General features: G+C 43.7%; 1 protein-coding gene across 1 annotated transcript; it reads left to right on the forward strand.

Moving 5' to 3' along the window:
• Positions 1–9,807: 9,807 nt before the first annotated feature.
• adgre5a (adhesion G protein-coupled receptor E5a) lies at positions 9,808–15,667 on the forward strand (the record flags this gene model as incomplete). Its single annotated transcript, XM_080523291.1, has 13 exons — positions 9,808–9,897; positions 10,159–10,263; positions 10,531–10,684; positions 11,627–11,749; positions 12,395–12,573; positions 12,689–12,847; positions 13,083–13,277; positions 13,729–13,946; positions 14,079–14,145; positions 14,335–14,426; positions 14,527–14,695; positions 14,860–14,955; positions 15,626–15,667. The coding sequence occupies 13 exons, from the start codon at positions 9,808–9,810 to the stop codon at positions 15,665–15,667; spliced, it is 1,689 nt and encodes a 562-aa protein (XP_080379417.1).
• Between the last annotated feature and the right edge of the window lie 4,303 nt (positions 15,668–19,970).

Consider the following 19,970-nt stretch of genomic DNA (forward strand, 5'->3'; position numbering starts at 1 on the left):
TATGTTTTTCAGGGTGCCCTTGAAAATGAGATTCATATTTAAATGCAACTTACCTGGATAGATAAAGGATAAATACCAATGATAATGACAATAATACTGCTGTTAAGGTATCCATTCTGGGCTGTGTGCTGTGTGATGTGCGCTGTGCGCTGTGTGCTGTGTGTCTGTCATGCCAACCAAGTCACCCCTAGATATGACTCAGAGAACATTCTCACACGCATCAGTCATCACATGTAGAAATAAACAGCACAGGACAACAGGAGGAATGTACAAGGCAAAAATGGAAACATTGTCCATTGTAAATGCAACTTAATTTATGGCATCAACAGTACATTGAAAAGGCCAAAATCTCCCCCTCCCCCCTTCTTGTGTGAGCAGCAGCATCCTGTGTGAATATGCTTCACACCCACTGGGCAACTGCATCGAGAAATGCAGTACAATACAAGTATTTTCCTTTCAATTTCACACATAAAGACTACACCTGCATAGCACACTAAGGCGCATGCCATTGCATCGCAGGGTCTCCGGTTAAATTCTGACTGTCAACATCAGAATCAGAATCAGAATCAGAATTGCTTTTATTACATCCAATGTACAGGTACACAGAGTAAAATTCTTTGGCTTAGGTTCGTCAACATTGACATTGCAATAGAGCACAGTAAAAATAAGAAAACGTAAGTAATAATAATGTAATAAAGTGATATAGTGATAGTAGTCATACCACAGCGAAACCAGTCATACTAAATGCTGTGCAAAGTAAAATAAGATGACATGCATTATGGTACAGTACAAATAGTCAGGTAGTGTTCAAGTAGTAGGGTGAGTGTGGTTAGTTTGGACAATGTTTTGTTTTCTTCCAGTGCATTTCTCCAGGAGCCTGGTTGCTTGAGGGAAATAGCTGTTTGACATCCTCTGGGTTTTTGGTACAGCAGTAGCTCGAATGGTTTCTGATTGGTGTAGATGGGGTCCCTGATAATCCTGAGGGCCTTTCTGACACACCGGTCACTGTAGGTGTCCTGGATGGAGGGAAACTCTGATCCTCTCAGCTCTATATAAAATGGCTCTGAATTTGATTGAACACTCTCTTCCCCCATATGCTTTTACACCATGTCCTGTATGTTCTCAGAAACGTTGCAGGAAGTTCATACACAATTGACACAGATGAAGAAGAGATTGAATACATGTCAAATTACAGTAAGTAACCACTCCATCAAAGCAAAATACACATCACTCCATCCAAGCTTTGCCATCAACGTATTCATTGGTTACAATAGATCTTCAGTGTTTTCACAAAAAAAAGGTATTGTTTCTTGTACAGTTAAATCTGGGTCATACCACTACTTGACATTATTCTGAGAACATGTGTGTCTGTCTCACTGTCTTGTGCACCAAAACGGAATGTATTCAATGTGGAGACAGAGACACAGAGAAAGACCTAGAGATACAATAGCTGGCCCACTCAATCTGTCAACACACCTTCCTGTGCATGAGGGAGGAGAAGGATCCAGAGGAAGCCGTGTTTGCTGTGTCTCTATGAGGCTGGTCTAGTATGCGCTGACGTTTCATACAAACACAATTGTCAGTCAGTCACATGCCTGGACACATTGTGGCTCATAAAATCTGTGTCTGATGGAAGCAGCGAATAAATATTATTTGTTCTCAGACTGGACTCTAATAAGCCCCTCCAACCAGTACAATGACATTGTACGCTACATGGAAAAGTGAAAGGGGGGGGGGACTCAAGGCAGTTGTTAAAAATCAATAAAAATTCGTTTTTGGGGGGTGGTTTGTGAAAGGAAAATTGGCTCAGCAACCAGTAGGAGAGGCGTCTGTCTTCTCTTGAAGGGATAGTTGCATTGGACTGTGCTGTAACTCTCTGCCACAGGAAGCTGATTCTGTATGACCCGTAAAGCAGCTGTCAGGAAACAGGCACCATGACGTCACCATCTGAGATCTATTCAGAAGCCGGTTAGCAGGGTGGCCATGGGGGACAGTGGGCACCATTTTGCAGGGCTGGTGGAGGTAGACATTGGAGAACGGGCTCATTGTTTATGCATGTAATGGAATGAGAAATAGTATACCATTCCTCATTCCATTCCGTGCATTACAATGAGCCCATCCTCCGATGCCTACCTCCAGCAGCCTCCACTGCTCCATTTAGTGCTGCCAACAGCATGTGGTTCACACATTAATATGGCTGCGCAGTTGTGCTCAACCTCACTCTCTCTAGTGGCAGAGTGCCATTTTCCACTGTGGGCAGTCAAGGCCTTTCATTTGAAGGCCTTTCATTTGAAGACCTTTTTCAAGAACTGACATATCAAAACACTCATTTTAAGATGAAACCCTTTATGATTTTTAGCATTCAATCTCCAATCTAATCTATTCAATCATATCACCTTACCTTCCGTTTCTACATTTGATTGGTTGCAGAGCAACAGTGAGCAACAGTTTTTTGTGTTTTAACACTTTTTGAGGATGTGGTTATAGAAGAGGTTGGGCTAAATATATCTGCTATATAAAGACAGACAAGGAGAAAGAGAGCATGGAAGTAAGACTGAGCAGTCAGTATACCTTACGTTTACATTTACATTTTACATTTCTGACATTTAGCAGATGCTTTTATCCAAAGCGACTTACAACAACTATATTTACTTTTGTCTTTACTGTACGCTGTTGCTTTCATAGGTATGGTAGTGGCCTCCCTATAATGGGTCACTTGCTTACCTGGACTGAGGACTCCAGATCCAGAACTTTGGCCCATAAACTCAAGTCTCTGGTTTGACCTCCTTCCTCTGTCTTTTTATGGATTCAGGAAGCTGTTGAGACAGCTGGCCCTTGTTCCAGGCTTGTCTCAATTGTTTTAGTATTTACAAAGAAACTCAATAAAAAAACAAAAGAGCCTAACTAAACACCCCAAATATATACAGAATGTGTGGACCAGAAAAGAGTTGGCAGATAATCGGATAAGAACCTTGCCAAGATGATATCTATTGGTTGCGATAGACACACTGGCATTATTAGGGGACTGATATGTACAGTATTGTGTGTATCTACTCCAAGGAGAAACCTGGGGAATACACTGGTTTGAGCAATTCACATTCACCCATAAACCTTTCCAATGATCAGTGATAAGACCTTAATTACAACGACTCAAGCTTTTGTGAACAAGGGAATATTACTATGTCAGGTGAAAATGTCAGGTGAAATGTTGAAGGAAGAAAAATAAAATAAAACCATAGCCTACTTGTATTTCCTCTGTAGACTGTATTTTTGTATCTCTTAAATTGGACTGTAAAGATTACTTTATTGCTTGCTTGGGTCACCTTTGTGTTCCATCTAGTTTTTTCTAGGTAGGTTCAGATGACGTTATGTACCACTCTGTGGGTAAAAGCTATAGTTTATATATAAATGTCATTTCCTTTAACAACAGGAAACACCAGCTGCATAAACGAATATAGTGATACCTGTTGCAGACAGTTGAAACATATGATGAGGTTGGCCCCTAGGTTTTCAAACATTCATGGTTTTCACAACTTCTGCTGAAAAGCTCTGAAGGCAAACCTGGCTCAGGTGCCTGCTCTAAACCACAATCTGCACTGTATTTCTGTCTTTGTTTTCACAGAAGCCACATGGTCAGCATTACGTTACTAGTTCTCTTTGTCGACGTACTTCCTAAGTTCAGTACCACTTTAATACTTGATCCCTGTGGGCAGTAGGCAGAACACTCACTATGATTTTGATGAATGCCTTGGTCCACTGTTGGCACATCAAGGCCTTGCCCAGGTCAAACCAGAGTCACACTAGGGTTACAGTACTCCGTATTACCTCCCTGTATTCTAGAATGCCTGCAGCCTCTGCCAGCTGTTTGTCATCATGTCACCAGTGCCCCAGAGCTATTGTTTAGAGGCGTGGGACACTTATTGGTGATGGCTGTCCACACCCATCACTGACATGGCCTAAACTAAACAGAGCCAAGGGACACTGTGTGGATATAGCCCTGAGAATGACCTTGCTCACAGAGAGCTAACAGGGCTGTTTCTATGCATACTGTAATGTGCTGCACATGATTCATCAGGTCATGACAACAAAGTAAGGTAATGACCACCAAAAGAAATGTGTCCAAACAATGTTACCGGAAAATAACCCATTTACATTAACATTTTTGCCATTTAGCAGAAAAAAAAAGAGTCTCAAAAAGAGACTTATCCAAATAAGTGAATCATCTATCGATCAGTCATAGCAGGAAAAGGTCGGGCCAGGGGCCATTGGCAGCATAATGCTCGGGCCAGGGGCCATTGGCAGTGATAATGCAGAGAAGAAAAAATTATTCTTATTTTTCTTTTTTTCTTTTATTTGGTGATGCACCCTTCGAAACATTCCAAATGAACACACAAAATTAAGCAAGTTGAGCCACTGTAAGAGGGCGGTGACGAACCAAAAAGAACACTGTGTCTCCATAAGTTGTGTGAGAGACAAATGTCCCATTGCTAAGGACATGCTCTATCTCAACACTTTCATATCCTCTTATTTGACCATTCATAGTGAGAGAAGCAGAAGTGCAATTAACATAACTTAAACTTTTGTTATGAATTGTTTTTAAGAATAAATGCCAGAATAAGTCAAATGCAATAAAGAAACATTTTGACCTCAAAATAAACCAACGCTAACACTAGAAAGATGTTCACACTGATAATACTGATAGAGATGTTCTATTCCTTCTTTCCAGTGGTGAATGTTTCCTGTTTGGTTCTGTGGTGACTACCAAGTTCAAGAGCAAGGTACCCATTGGCCATTTGGTATTTAAACCTGAGATATAAAGGCTTAGAGTGACCATTTCAATCTGATTCAATTGAATATGACATCAATGGGGAATTTATATCTATACATTTAAATTCTATGATTGCAAATACAGCATTTATTTTTAAAAATTAAAATAAAATACTGAAAATGTCAGGCTTTTTACAACAAATGTGTTTAAAAATGATCAAATAAGTTCCTGAAATGACTGAATTGAAATCAAATTAACCCCAACACTTATTCAAAAGCTCTCCTGTCCAACACCTCTTTACTATAAAGAAAACTTTAGACCAAAAGATATGATTTACACAGTATTCTGAGAGCAGAAACATTAAAAGGCATTTATTGTATCAAGTGTTGGGTTCATTGTTTGTGGAATCCGTTGGGAGTTTTTGCATATAACAACATTTTGTTATCAGCATGGGCAGATTCAGTAAAGACAAAAGGAGAAAGTCATATACTTGTCATCACTACCATGAGCAGATACAATACTAACCATAGCCTATGGGAGGGTACCCCAGCCAGCAGAGCTCTCTATAACAATGAACAGTCTCACAACCCAGACTCCTTGTCACACCATGTTTGATTTAGATGATGAATTTGGAGAGGGGTAGGGGAGGGGAAAACAACAGAGAGATCCCTCCCTCCTGAACATCTGTGTAATCCTCATGTTGTCGTCATGGAACAGCGCAGAGATTCCACACTCCTTATTTCAACAGCAGAAGTTGCTTAGCCTGCCCCCCGCCCCCCCTCCTCCACTTTGTCTCATGGGTGTGACTCAGTCAACTCAACTGAAACCCTGCCCAGAAAACCCTAATATGGCAGTAAGCAAGACACAGCCCAGATCACCAAAGCAAAAGATACAGAGAGGGAGAGACAGACAGAGAGACAGAGAGGGAGGGAGTTCTAGGCACGTGTGGAGAGAGATAATACATTTGAAGCGACTATTTAGAAAAAGTCTGGGGTTAAACACACTCTGTTTTTGTGTGTGTTGTTATTCTCATAGAGACAGTTCTTCTTTGGTTCTTCACCATGACATGCAGGGTACATCTCCTGATTCTGGGTGAGTCACATTTGTAATCTGATTGCACAGTGGTCATGTTGCCATGGAGAGGGTTCTGTCAGAGAATAACCAGAGTGTTTGGTCTGGCATATAGATATTCTATTATATTTTGTTATTATTGATCTTTTATGCAGACAATGTTTAAGTGGTAGTCAAACTTCTCACTAATCCCAGAGACTTCAGATTTGGGGAGGGCAATGTAAGTAGATGTTTGAAACGACCATGCAATTTCTATGCTACATATCATGTCTTGTTCATTTTAACTAATTGGTTACTCTCTTAGGACATGTGTTAAATTTGTTAGGTCAAATCATACTTGTTTTTGTATTCCAAATCATCTATGAGGAGAGTTGTAATTACTGGGGTTGAGAGATCTGTTCTGTTTTTTGTGAAACTACTTTTTTAGACTTTTTACACATTTCCACCAAGACGTACATCTGTCAGCACTTACTAGTTCATTGACTAAGACAGTGCTTCTTCTGTGGAAACATTGACATTCCTCAAAGACTGGTACTTTAAGGACCTAAAGGATAAACCTTTGTCTCAACACAAGTTTTGCCCCCTGAGGTCTAAAAGCCTAAATGAACTTAGGAGCGGAGAGAGAGACAGATACAGTATAGACAACACAGCCTCTATTCCTCATCCAAAACTCTCTAAAGAGGCCGTCTGTTTCACTGCCTTTAAAGTGATATTTTTATACTGTGAGCTCACCCCACAGCACTGACCATGTCTGATAATGCTCACACATCCTCCATCAGACAAACAGAACGTTGTTCTCTGGTTGCCATGGTATCACAGCAAGGTGATAACATCCTGAGAGATTCTCAGTATGAAGTTGGCCTTTCATTGAAGTGAAGAGAGACTGTTATTGATGATTGTGGATCTGATGATTGTCGTAGTTGATGTGATGTTGTGCGAGGTGAATCTCTCTTTAGGTGCATTAGGACAGTGTTCCAACTGCTGAAACCTCTGCTTTCAAATGTTTAATATGCCAGGAGGACATAATCTAGACTGGTCAATGTGCTTTAGGAGGCATCTGAACATAGAGCTATTACTTTAACCATCATACTCTTGTAAAGTAGTTACGTGAATAATCCTTAGTAGTTATGTGAGGCATAGTGGCAGCTGGAAAGTAAGAGTCAGTCAAAACGATGGAGTGGAAGATGATAGAGGAGAGGTTTTGGAGGGAGAACAGTTTTGGTTAGATTGACTCTTTCCTCCGAATTACATGAACTATTATCTTTGCATTAAGATGCACTCAATTCAACTTATTAAGTGATTTGTTGATGACATTTTTGCAATTTTGCTAATTCAATTTCACAGCAAAGGGTCTGAATACTTCAGGTATTTCTGTATTTCAATTTGAATACATTTCTAAAACCGTGTTTTTGCTTTGTTATTCTGGGGTATTGTGTGTGGATTAAGGAAGATTCTTTTAATTCAATACATTTTAAATTGAGTCTAAAACTTTGCCTAGGCACTGTATTATAAATGTACTGAAAGGTAGGAGCTCATAAGTACTCCCTACATGAGACAAAGTTTTATATATTTAATTCTGTGTGTTCGGTTTGGTGTCCGCTGTTCTCCCCTTGACTCACGTACCAGAGCGCACTAGTGCGTTATAGGCAGGCTCAGAGTGTGCACTCCATTAAGTTGTATTGCCTATTTAATTGAGAAATTATGTATTATTATTGAGGCGGTATTTATTGGTGCTGCTTAAGCAAATATATTGTTTGCCCTAGAGATGTAGTGTGTTACATTGGATTAATCAGACTTGTTCTCCTAGGGCATTGATCACAGGTGTGGCCATGGGGAGTTGCCTACTTATAACTGTCTGAAGGTGTGTTTCTTAGTTTAGCTTGGGTTATGGTAGTAAGTGCATGGGCAGAATGGTCAGAGCCTGGTAGACCCCAACCTGTTCACAGTTAAACTTGCTTTTTTGCTTTTTTATATTTTGCTGGCTCAATTTTTTTAAATTCACTTTTTTGCAAGAAATTACCACCGTTATTTTTCACCTCCAAATCTACCTCCTACTATCTTGCTCTTAAGACTTACCCGACACGTTATCATGTTCACAGTCAATGGTAATTTGACCATGGCACCCTGTACACTGGTTATTCCTTATTCAAACACCTTTTTCATAACCAATTACTATGAATTAAAGAGCATCGGGAGCTTAGAACATAAACAAAGAGTCTCTTTCTATGATCATGCTTCTGGCATTCCTATCAACTCATTACTTCAACCACAGTGGAGTGATTCTTCACTCATACTGCCAGATGACAAAGTCATCATCCACAGTGCCATGCCAGCTGATGGCTTCCTGGAGAAAAGGGAAGTGGTCACCTCCTGACACTCGTGTGAAGTTCAGGGGTTTTAATGGGTAAATCCTGTTAGCACAGTTGCTGTTGGAACAATCTAAGGAAATCCAAATGGGACACACACCTTATGCAGACAGCATTACAAACGTACTTGTTAAGGCCTTGTTAAGATGAAGTTAATGTGCTAAAACTATTATTGCTAGGTGCTTTTGTTTGAAATCTCTCCAGATGATAACGTGAATACATGATAACATTATGGGGACTTTCATAGTCAAAGCTTTCTTCTACCAACAAATTTACCTCAGTGATGTTATTGCCAACAGTGGACATGCTCAGTCTGCTAACGGACCAATCATTGGAGAGAAAAGTGACAGTCCTCTGCTTCTTTTGCAGCTCTTCACCTCAGCCTGCTGATGGAACATGTGCTGATGTTAGACTGTCCCGATGGATACTTAAGTAGCAGCACTTCACAGCATTGCCAGGGTATGAATACCTCTTATATCCTTTATTCTTCATGGTGACAAAAGGAAGTTGTGAATCATATGGCTGTTCACTAGCTCAACCTTTCTTCATGCTGTTCCTGTTTCTTTGTTTCTGGCCCCAGATGATGATGAATGTTATATTGAGAAAGATTCTGAATATGAAGATGAGGTTAAGCCAATCTGTGGCAAGGGTGCAACCTGCTTCAACACAGATGGCAGCTACTACTGCCAGTGTGACAATGGGTTCAGGTCACAATCACAGAACATACATTTTACTGCTACCTCAAGTGAGAAATGTAAAGGTAAGCATCCCTCCATTTTAGTTACTAAAAGCATTTGAGTCAATTAGTACTGGACAGAGACTTCAATTACACACTTCAATCTAATCCATACCTCTCATTATTGCAATAATATGATTGCAATACTCAACAGAGTAGACTGACCAGTCCTCTTTCTTACCCTCAAGACATCAATGAATGCCTTGAAGAGAAGGATATCTGCGGTCCCAATGCCCTGTGTCATAATACAGAAGGAAACTACACTTGCACCTGTAATGAAGGGTTTTTAACCAGTACCAGAGTGGAGACTTTTCATTATGGTCCAGGAGTCACATGTGAAGGTAAGATGCCAAAGAAAACAAGAAAACACTGTTATAATTAGCAATGAGTGTACGATCCAGAGAGCATAAATCATCTTATAGCAGCCTACTGTATATTTATATTATCCAGATAATCTGAAAGGTTGTAGCATAAAATGATTGAGTGTTACCTAACTGTCTTCTCTTTACCCACATGTAGACATAAATGAGTGTAAACATGACAAAACAATATGCGGACAGAATGCTAAGTGCACCAACACCCCCGGCAATTACCACTGTGTTTGTGACTCTGGATTTGGAACAAAGACTGGCAAAACTAATTTCACAAAGAATGAAGGGCCATGTGAAAGTAAGTGCAATGCCAGATCAGTGGGTTACAGTAGCATTAGTGGGATTGTACTACAATTGTACAAAATGAACAATGAGTGTACATCCAGAGTGCTATCTGAAGTAGATTTAGATTTAGAAAAGTGGGGGCAGATCATCAGATATTAATTACTGTCATTCCGTTAGATGTTTGTGTGATTGATAAGTCTATCTGTGGAAATGGAACCTGCCATAGTGAAGACGGTGGCCATCGCTGTGCGTGCCATGCAGGATTCACTAACTATGGCAACAGGCAGTCCAAATGCGCAGGTGAGTTTCTACATTTCATCTGAAAAAATAAGTGGATTGTGTGGATTTTTTTCAATGTATCAGCAGATCTCACCGTTAACATGCTTTAATCACAGATCTTTCATGTTTCCATAGAGTTGAACTGTAACACATTCACCAGTGAAAGCAAGCTCGTGAAGGTAGGTTCTATGAGGTGTAAATCACATATTTCTTTAACCAAACAAAAAAAAACTACCTAATTTATCCTCCCACTCTCTCTCTTTCATCGTCCCTCATTCTTAGGCCCTCCCAGATGTACAGAATGTTCTGACCCAGCTGAGCAACATTTGTCTGGAGCTGAGTGAGAGTGAGGAACCAAGAGGAGTGGATGGAGAGGCCTTGCTAGAGGTATGGCTCCTCATCAACATCAACATCCCTTTGTCTAGATTGACATAACCCACTTAAACTCAGCCTACACTTAACCCATGATACATGAACTGGAAAGACGTGTTAAAAAAAAGTGTTAAAAGATTAACACTGCTTGGTGAATGTTAGCACAGCATGCTGAAATAGAGGCCTAAATATAAGGTTGTGGTCTGTGTATGCCAAAATGTGTGAGTCTCTGGCTCTGACTTCTTCCTCTTGCCCCCTCCTCTCCTCTCTCTGTGGTTGTAGAGAGTGTTCTCTATGATAGATAGGCTCCTGTCAGGCGGGCCTCTGAACGATAACAGGAAAGTGACCGCCCTGCTGGTCCTTGTTGAGCACGCACTGAGGATGATAGCACCCCTGCTGCAAAACCCACAATTCAGGTGGTCCTACAATCACACGGGTAAGAAAACATCCAAAACGACAGTATTTATACAACTGCAATACTTTCCTGTTCACCACAAAATGTATATACTCAGTCATTTTTGTTTAGACTTATACAGTTCCCATACGGAAGACTAGCAGTAGCCTACTGGTAATTATTTGAAGAGGTCTGTTGTATAACAGAATTTGTATAATATTTCAATACCTGACAAAGTCTGTATTACTGTCTGTACAACTACTGTACATGTTGGCTAATGTTTACATTTACATTTTTGGCATTTAGGAGACGCCTTATTCCAAAGCGACTTACAATCAATACATTTGAATACTAAGCATGTGAATCAGCAGTCCACTATTCGTTGCAGGAAGAGTACTCTAGCTCGGGCCCGGGGCCACTGATAGAAGGAAAAACCTTCTCCCTATTATCGCCTTCTACTAAAACTTTTTTTTTTTTTTTTTTTTACTGGAGAAACTGAGAAACAGTACAAGGGGGGCAGTAGAAGTTCTTAGGGACACAGTAGAGGGGAAAGCGGGTGTCTTTAGGAGACGTAGTGGTGAGGGTCAGAAGATGTCTCAGGAGGAGCAGTTAAGATGTAACCTGAAGAGATGGGTCTTCAGTCTACGACGGAAGATGGGTAGTGACTCTGCCGTTCTGACGGCCGTGGGGAGCTCATTCCACCAGCGGGGAGCCAGTGTTGTGAAGAGACGTGATCGGGCAGCCCGACTGCTGTGTAGAGGAGGTGGGGCCAGTCGGCCAGCCGAGGTGGAGGAACGGAGTGAGCGGGCAGGGGTTTGGGGGGTTACCATTTCCTTCAGGTAGGCAGGGGCTGTCCCTTTAGCTGCCTGGTATGCAAGCACCAGGGTCTTGAATCTGATGCGAGCTGCTATCGGTGGTGGAATGACTAATGTAGGCCCCATTTAGGCCTGTTTCTTTAAAAAAAAAAACGATGTTTCCTCACAGAGGTGGAACTGTTGGTGCAGAGAAATGCAATGCCACCCGTGGGACCCCTCACCTTGTCCTCCGACTACGCCCAGCTGGACAGCCACTGGGAGATGGCTGCAGGGGAACCCTCCTCCTACCCAGGTCATCATCATCCTCATCATCATCACCACCACAATCATCAGAAACATGTTCATACTATGGATTATTAGCTTTTACAATACTTCTTTTTAATATATATATATATATATATATATATATATATTATATAAGTAATAAGTATGCTTATTTTATTTATTTATTTATTTTTATTTCTTGATGTTGTTGTGGTGAAAAAAATCCCCCAAATTGTGTCAATTTATTTGCTACTGCTTGCTACTGTTTGTATTGTTGTATATTTAAAAATCTGAAAGCTTTATATATATAAAGCTTTCAGATTTTCAAAATAAGCATCCAGAATCTGTTAAGTATCTGTTATCATTTAAGACTTGACAAAGGCTACGGCATCTGGAACCTGAGTGTGCAGCTTCTATTTCTTTCAATTGGAATTTGCTCCGTTGCCAGCACCGTTGTGCGTTCTCTTCTTTTCAATTAAGTATCTGTTATCGCCATCACCAGGTCACAGTACAATCGTAATGTCATAAAATCAGGACTGTCATGTAAAGGACAGGTTTTCTACAAATTCCATAAAGGGGCTTTTACGATACTTCTTATGTGTATGAGAATATGTATGTCCATGTATTCCACTGTTTGTTAACACCTAGTTCTTTGTATGTGCTTGTTTCACAGGATTTGCAACAGTGTCCCTGATCACCTATAAGGGTCTGACCAATTCCACCAAAGGGAAGAGGGCACAAGAGGGCGAGAGATTCAAGATCAACTCCAAAGTGGTGACAGCCACCGTTAGTAACATGGACACAGCAGTCCTCGAGAAACCAGTCACACTCACGTTCTCCCATCTGGAACAGGTGAGAACAATAAAAACAGGACCCTTGTCTTATTGTGATGAATATGACAATTCTGCAGTATCCTTGGCATTTTTCATTCTTAGTATTTTCATGAATTCTTCATTTCATCTACCAGTTCAACGAGGGGAACTCCACCTGTGTGTACTGGGATACTGAACTGGGAACATGGTCAGATCATGGCTGCGTTCTTGAGGAGTCCAACGCTAGCTTCACGCGGTGCTCGTGCAACCATCTCAGCAGTTTTGCTGTGCTCTTGGCCCTCTATGAGATTAAGGTGAGGATTTCTCTGTTAAAACTGTGCTCCTACAGAAAGATACTCATTTCACCATGGTAGGTTCTTTTAAGGCAATTGTCATTTTATATGTCAAACTGTTTGTGGACATCCATTTGTGGACAGTAAAAGAAAAGCCCTAAATTGTTACTAATGACTGCTAACTATAGTGTACTGTAGATGCTGAGGAGTGTGAGACTGAGGTGACGGTTGTCTGTGCCTCTGTCCATCCCTACAGGACCAGTTCCAGCTGCAGCTGATCACCTGGGTGGGCCTGTCCCTGTCCCTCCTCTGCCTTCTCCTCTGCATCCTCACCTTCTCCCTGTGTCGCTCCATCCAGAGCACCCGCAACACCATCCACCTCCACCTCTGCATCAGCCTCTTCGTAGCTAACCTCATTTTTCTCGTTGGCATCTCCCGCACTGAGAACCAGGTAATACCCCCAGAGACAGCAGGATATTACTGAGCTGGTATGTAGATTATGCAGATGTATGTAGTTTATGCAGGTGGTGAGGTGAATAGTGTGTGGGATGGGATTTATATGTATGCAGTTAGTGATTGTTAGTGCAGCCGATGTGTGTGTGTGTGTGTGTGTGTGTGTGTGTGTGTGTGTATATGTGTGTCTGTGTCTGTGTGTGTGTGTGTGTGTGTGTGTGTGTATGTGTGTGTGTGTGTGTGTGTGTATGTGTGTGTGTGTGTGTGTGTGTATATGTGTGTCTGTGTGTGTGTGTGTGTGTGTGTGTGTGTGTATGTGTGTGTGTGTGTGTGTGTGTGTGTGTGTGTGTGTGTGTGTGTGTGTGTGTGTGTGTGTGTGTGTGTGGGTAGCGTTCTAAACGAGTAATAGAATCTTTCTCTCTTTCTCTCTCTCTCTCTCTCTCTCTCAGGTTGGGTGTGCCATTGTAGCAAGCCTTCTGCACTTCTTCTTTCTGGCTGCGTTCTGCTGGATGTGTCTGGAGGGGGTGCAGCTCTTTAGGATGGTAGTGCTGGTCTTCAACACCACATTCAGACCTCTATACATGATGGCAGGGGGCTATGGAGTTCCTGCCATTATTGTCACCATCTCTGCGATTGCCAATGGCAAGGGATACGGAACCAAACGCCAGTGAGTGGCTACTGCCCTGTTATCATCTACTCAAATCACCTTTTTTTTCTGTTTGTCTCAGTAGGCCTCTGTCTTTTTGTGTGCAGTGTATCATATCTTGTATCAATATGTTTTGCCTATTGTGTATTTCAGCTGTTGGCTCAACCTGAATGATGGATTCATCTGGAGCTTCTTTGGCCCTGTCTGTGTCATCATCATAGTGAGTGGGGCAGACCTACTTATATTTGTTTTCATTTTTATTGGATAGAGATAGTGAAGAAAGACAGAAATGTAAGGCGGAGAGGGTATTCCCCTTGCCGACATGAGCATATGTATGCACTGTAGGCCATAGTGCTAGACCACTGGACAACCCCAGGCCACACATCTCCTCTTCTCTCTCTACTTCCAGGTGAACATCTTCTTCTTCCTCATCACAGTGTGGAAGTTGGCTGAGAAGTTCTCAAGCCTGAACCCTGACCTGAACAACCTGCGCAAAATCAAGTGAGTAGGTAAAGACATACACATTGGACACATGGGCAACCCTTGGTGACTTGTACAAAGCCAAGAATCTGACTGTGTGTGACTTGGACGCCTCCTACAGGACATTCACCATCACTGCCGTGGCTCAGCTATGTGTGCTGGGCACCATGTGGATTTTTGGCTGTTTCCAGTTTGACGAAAGCACTCTGGCCATGTCCTACCTGTTCACCATCCTTAGCAGCCTGCAGGGGGCCCTGATGTTCCTCATGCACTGCCTGCTCACCAAACAGGTGCGTCACACCCAATGGTCACACCCCTGTTCCAAAGCCAAACTAAAAGGCTGAAAGGATTCAGTCAAGCATATGTTACAATCAATTAACTGCAGTACACCTAATGAGTCGTCAAGGAATTTCTAGAATACTATTGCGCTCTGCTCTCCTTCCCCCCCGTTTAGGTGAGAGAGGAGTATAGCAAGTTCCTGTCCAGTGTCTGTGTACCACAGAAGAAGAAGTACTCAGAATTCAGCTCCAATCAAACAAGCAAATCACAGGTAGGCTGCTATTAGCACTCATATAAACGTCTCTAAAGCAGAAGCATCATAGAAAATACCTTTTAAAACTTGTGGGGGCCTTCCAACACTGTTACATTGGGGACCAGAGGGTAAAGTGCAGTAAGTTTTGTATCAGGCTATTTACAATGTACCCCATATTGTATATTAGTATATCATATGTATAGACACAGTCAATTACACATTCACAAAACGTTCAGATCCCTTGAAACTCAATTTCTCAGACTGAGCCTTCTTAACAGGTTGAGAGGCAATTTGGAGCATTTGTTTTTCTGTTCATTGTAAAATCATCTCCCATCTAGAGACAGGTTTAATAAATCAGTCATTCATTTGATCATTGCTGGCTGGTGTGGAAAGAATGGTCACGGAGGCATTTCCTTTCTAATGAGATTGCTTGAAGGATATTCAGGAGCTTCTTAGCACAACAAATGTGCAAAACCACTCCTGTGGAAGTCTCATTTTGGATCCATTTCAGAGGCAAACTTATGATTCTGTGGCAGAGCTTGAAATGTTCCAGATAAGGAAGCAAGGAGGTCGGTGTTTAGTGGCGCATTTAGTCTGGGAGAGTCAGCAGCACCCCCTCTGCATTAATGAAGAGCTTGAGTCTAATCACATATCTGACTGCTGTCTGTCTGGTGTTTGTGTCCTCCAGACCTCCAAAAGCGTCCAGAACACTGGAGAGTCCCAGATCTGAAGAACCAGACATTGACCCATGATGCTTTCACCCAGGACCCTGTAATGGGTCATCCAGCATCCCTTGGTGTTTTTTTTAAAGCTTTTAACCATGATGGATTAAGTAGAGTGAATGTCATAGTTCAGTTTTCTATTTAACAATGAGTCCAATGATGTTAAGACTCATTACAAGATGCTGTAAATATTACTGTACTTTCCCATTGGGCTGGCCTGGACATGGTTTTAAGCTAAAACGTCAAAGGTAATGGTAACAAATATATTTATTGTATAGTTTTACACAGATTTTCTATTTACAATTCCATGTGTGTGTTTTACAAGCCTCTTAGTTCTTTTAATATGCAATATCTTTTACCATATGCACTGCTGGGCAGGACCCCCTCTAACAACCCCTAGGAACGGTGGTTGAACTGGCTAAATCACAGATACCACACCATGGATCTCTATGTTATGCATTGTCCAGGTACTTTCTCTGATCATAAAAGACAATCCAGATTAAAGCCGCGAATTAGAATATCCAAAATTGGCATGGGTTTATTTAAACTATTATTTAAACCATAACCATCAAAAGAAGTGAAGTGAAATTGAAATGTATATTTGTGCATATTGATGTATAATTCAAAGCTAAGCTGAGCTGGGTGTTTCTGAATGTTCAAGAATAATTATTGTGATTGTGATATTGACTGTAACATTGGTTTTAGTGGTATGTGCAATTTTGAAACCAAAGAAAGAATGAAGGAAATTATTGTGCAGTAGCTCTGCAATTTCTCAAACAACAACATTGTATTCATATGTTGTAACATTAAACATTAGCAATTGCCTTGTAATTGTAATGTGGTTGAGTGATTTGTGTAAAAAAAAAAAAAAAAAGTTAAATAAGGATAATTCACAAACTATGCAACCAAATGACTATGTAAGAACCAACTATGCTCTTATTGAAATAAACTCACAGTAGTTGGCTGAGAACAATGCTTTTTGATACTGTACTATTCACTCTGTGTTTTATGTTTGGTAGATGTGTTGAATAAATGTTGGAAGTATTAATTGTGTTCTTTTTTGTCTTGTTTTGTCTTTTTTGTTTTGAATCAACACATGTTAATCAACATCTAAATCATGATCATGATTTATAGCAATACTACGTGAAACAATACAGTATGGTACGGTACATGTGGGAATACGGTACATGTGGGAAAACTAGGGTTAGGGTTAGGTGCTAGGTTGCTAGGGTTAGAGTTAGGGTTAGGGGTAGGGGTAGGGTTAGGGTTAGGATTAGGGTTAGGGTTAGACATGCCAGCATGTACTAAGTCGACGTAGCACCTAACCATAACCCTATTTTTCCCACATGTACCGTATTCCCACATGTACCGTAACATATATACACAATACAGTATATATTATACAATTGTCATGTCAAAATTGTACAATACCTGCCATGGTTAAACGCTGATGAGGTATTTTTAAAGGGATTTTGGTTGGTTCAGAGGACTCATGTAAATGTTCAGTGCAGTGCAGTGGAAGTTTCATCAGAGTGGAAGCTTCATCAGAGAATGCAAATTAGCAAGCACAATTGAGAGAGATTATTCAGAGCCTCAGAAATTTCACAGCAAGAGTCACAAGGTATGGAAATAAGAAATTGAAAATGTTCAACCTGTATGTTCAAAGTATTTTTGACTGATCTCTCATGATTGCCTGATTCCTCATGATTGAGTAAGGCTCAAAACTAATTCTGAATGTTTCATTCAAGTCAGTTAGGATCAATTACCTAATAATAACAATAACACAATGGTAAAATAAATAAACACTATCTGCATACCTACCACATTCCAGGTGTATGTTAACAAACTATTTGCTTATGGTTGTTCCTGAGGTTTTGAGGCTGAAATTATAAAAGACCCTGTTATGACACGGGGGCGAGGGAGCTCAAGGACACGACACCGGAGGCAGAATATAGTGTTAGCCCCGTAGGGTATTTATTTACAGTGCAGGTGGGTGGAAACACAGATGATGAGTCCGGAGGTTTCAGCCTGGCGGGCTGGGGGTTTCAACCTGGCGGGATGGCGGTAGTGGTTGGCATAGGCTGTGGAGGAACAGGAAAGCAGGGTAAGTCTCCACGGTAGGCCAGTACACAAGATATCAACGAATCACAAGAATAGGCACAAGAGCAAAGTTCATAACTAATCACAGCGGATACTTGCCAGGTCATTCTTAGGGAAGAACTGACGATGATTGAAGGGAGTCCAGGGTAGATGTAGCCAGAGGGTTGATTGGGGAGTGGAGACAGGTGTGTGGGTTTGACTGTGGCTGGATAACCCTCCAATCACCGGGAACGAGCTTCACCTGCGGCGGAGAGCACGCTGTGCTCGGGTTGTGGGGGCGGGGGAGGGCGTGTGTGACGGCCCAGCCGTAACAGGACCCCCCCCCGAGGGGGAGCCTCCTGGCGACCGGCCCGGAGCCTCCGGGTGGGCCCGATAGAAGTCCCTGAGGAGGACTGGGGACATGATCTGGGACCGGGGAATCCAGCTCCGTTCCTCTGGGCCATATCCTTCCCAGTCCACCAGGTACTGGAAACCCCGGCCACAGCGACGAGCCCTGAGGAGCCTCCTTACCGCCCACTGGGGGTGGCCATCCACCAACTGAGGAGGGGGCGGTGCAGGGGCTGGTGGCATCAGGTCGCTGGCGACATGGGGCTTAACCCGGGAGACGTGGAACACCGGGTGGATCCGACGGAGGGAGTGAGGGAGGACCAGCCGGATGGCAGCGGGGTTGATGACCCGGTCGATGACGTAGGGGCCGATGTACCTCGACGCCAACTTCCGGGAGGGGACATTGAGGGGGAGATCCGCCGTGGAGAGCCAGACCCTCTGGCCCACCTGGTACACCGGAGCTGGAGTGCGACGACGGTTGGCGCTTCGGGTAGTTCGGGCGGTGGCCCGAAGCAAGGCCGAGCGTACGGAGGTCCAGACCCGACGACAGCGAAGGAGGTGTGCCTGGACTGATGGTACCGACGCTTCGCCCTCCTGGGTAGAAAGCAGGGGTGGCTGGTACCCCAAGGAGCACTCGAAGGGGGACCGGCCGGTGGCTTCATTCACCATGGCGTTCAGGGAGTACTCCACCCAGGGTAGGTCCTTGCTCCAGGAGGATGGATGGAGGGAGGACATGCAGCGGAGTGCCGACTCCAGGCTCTGGTTGGCTCTCTCCGCCTGCCCATTGGTCTGGGGATGGTAGCCGGAGGAGAGGCTGGTCGTGGCCCCAATCCCCGAACAGAAGGCCTGCCACACCTTGGATGTGAACTGGGGGCCACGGTCGGAAACCACATCCTGGGGAAGCCCGTAAAGCCGGAAGACGTGGGTGGTGAGTAGCTCCGCCGTCTCCGCCGAGGTCGGTAGCTTTGCCAGAGCTACCAACCGCACGGACTTGGAGAAGCGGTCCACGATGGTGAGGATGACCGTGTTGCCTAGGGACGGGGGAAGGCCGGTCACGAAGTCCATGGCGAGGTGGGACCACGGTCGACCGGGCACGGGTAGAGGCCGCAGCAGTCCTGAAGGCGGCCGGTGGGATGCCTTGCTGCGAGCGCAGGTAGGGCAGGCCGAGACGAACTCCCTGACGTTCGCGGCCATGGTGGACCACCAGAACCGCCGGCGCAGGAAGGACAGTGTGCGTAGGGCCCCAGGATGGCAGGCGAAGCGGCTGGCGTGGCCCCACTGCATCACCTTGGTTCTGACGGCGTCCGGGACGAAGAGACGGCCGGGGGACCCCGGTCGGGGATCTGGCTGGGTGCGCTGTGCAGCTCTGACCACCGCCTCGATCTCCAGGGTGACCACTCCAACGACCCGGGAGGATGGAACGATGGTGTCAGGAGTGGTGGGTTCCTCCTCTGCGGCATGGAGCCGAGAAAGGGAGTCAGCCTTGGCGTTCAGGGAGCCCGGACGGAACGTGAGGTGGAAGTTAAACCGCCCGAGGAACAGGGCCCAGCGTGCCTGACGGGAGTTCAACCGCCTGGCCGACTTGATGTAGGTTAGGTTCTTGTGGTCCGACCAGACGGTGAAGGGGTGCTCTGCGCCCTCCAGCCAGTGCCGCCACTCGTGGAACGCCTCCACCACCGCCAGCAGCTCGCGGTTCCCGATGTCGTAGTTGGCCTCGGCGGAGGTATAACGGCGGGAGTAGAAGGCGCAGGGGTGCACGGTCTGGTCCTCCGATCGTTGAGAGAGCACGCCACCGACGCCCGTGTCTGAGGCGTCCACTTCCACAATGAAGGGCCTAGAGGGGTCTGGGTTGATTAGGACCGGCGCCGAGGTGAAGAGCCTCTT

Source organism: Nansenia antarctica, assembly GCF_963989245.1.
Source record: "Nansenia antarctica genome assembly, chromosome: 2".
In the NCBI taxonomy this organism is placed as follows: Eukaryota; Metazoa; Chordata; class Actinopteri; order Argentiniformes; family Microstomatidae; genus Nansenia; species Nansenia antarctica.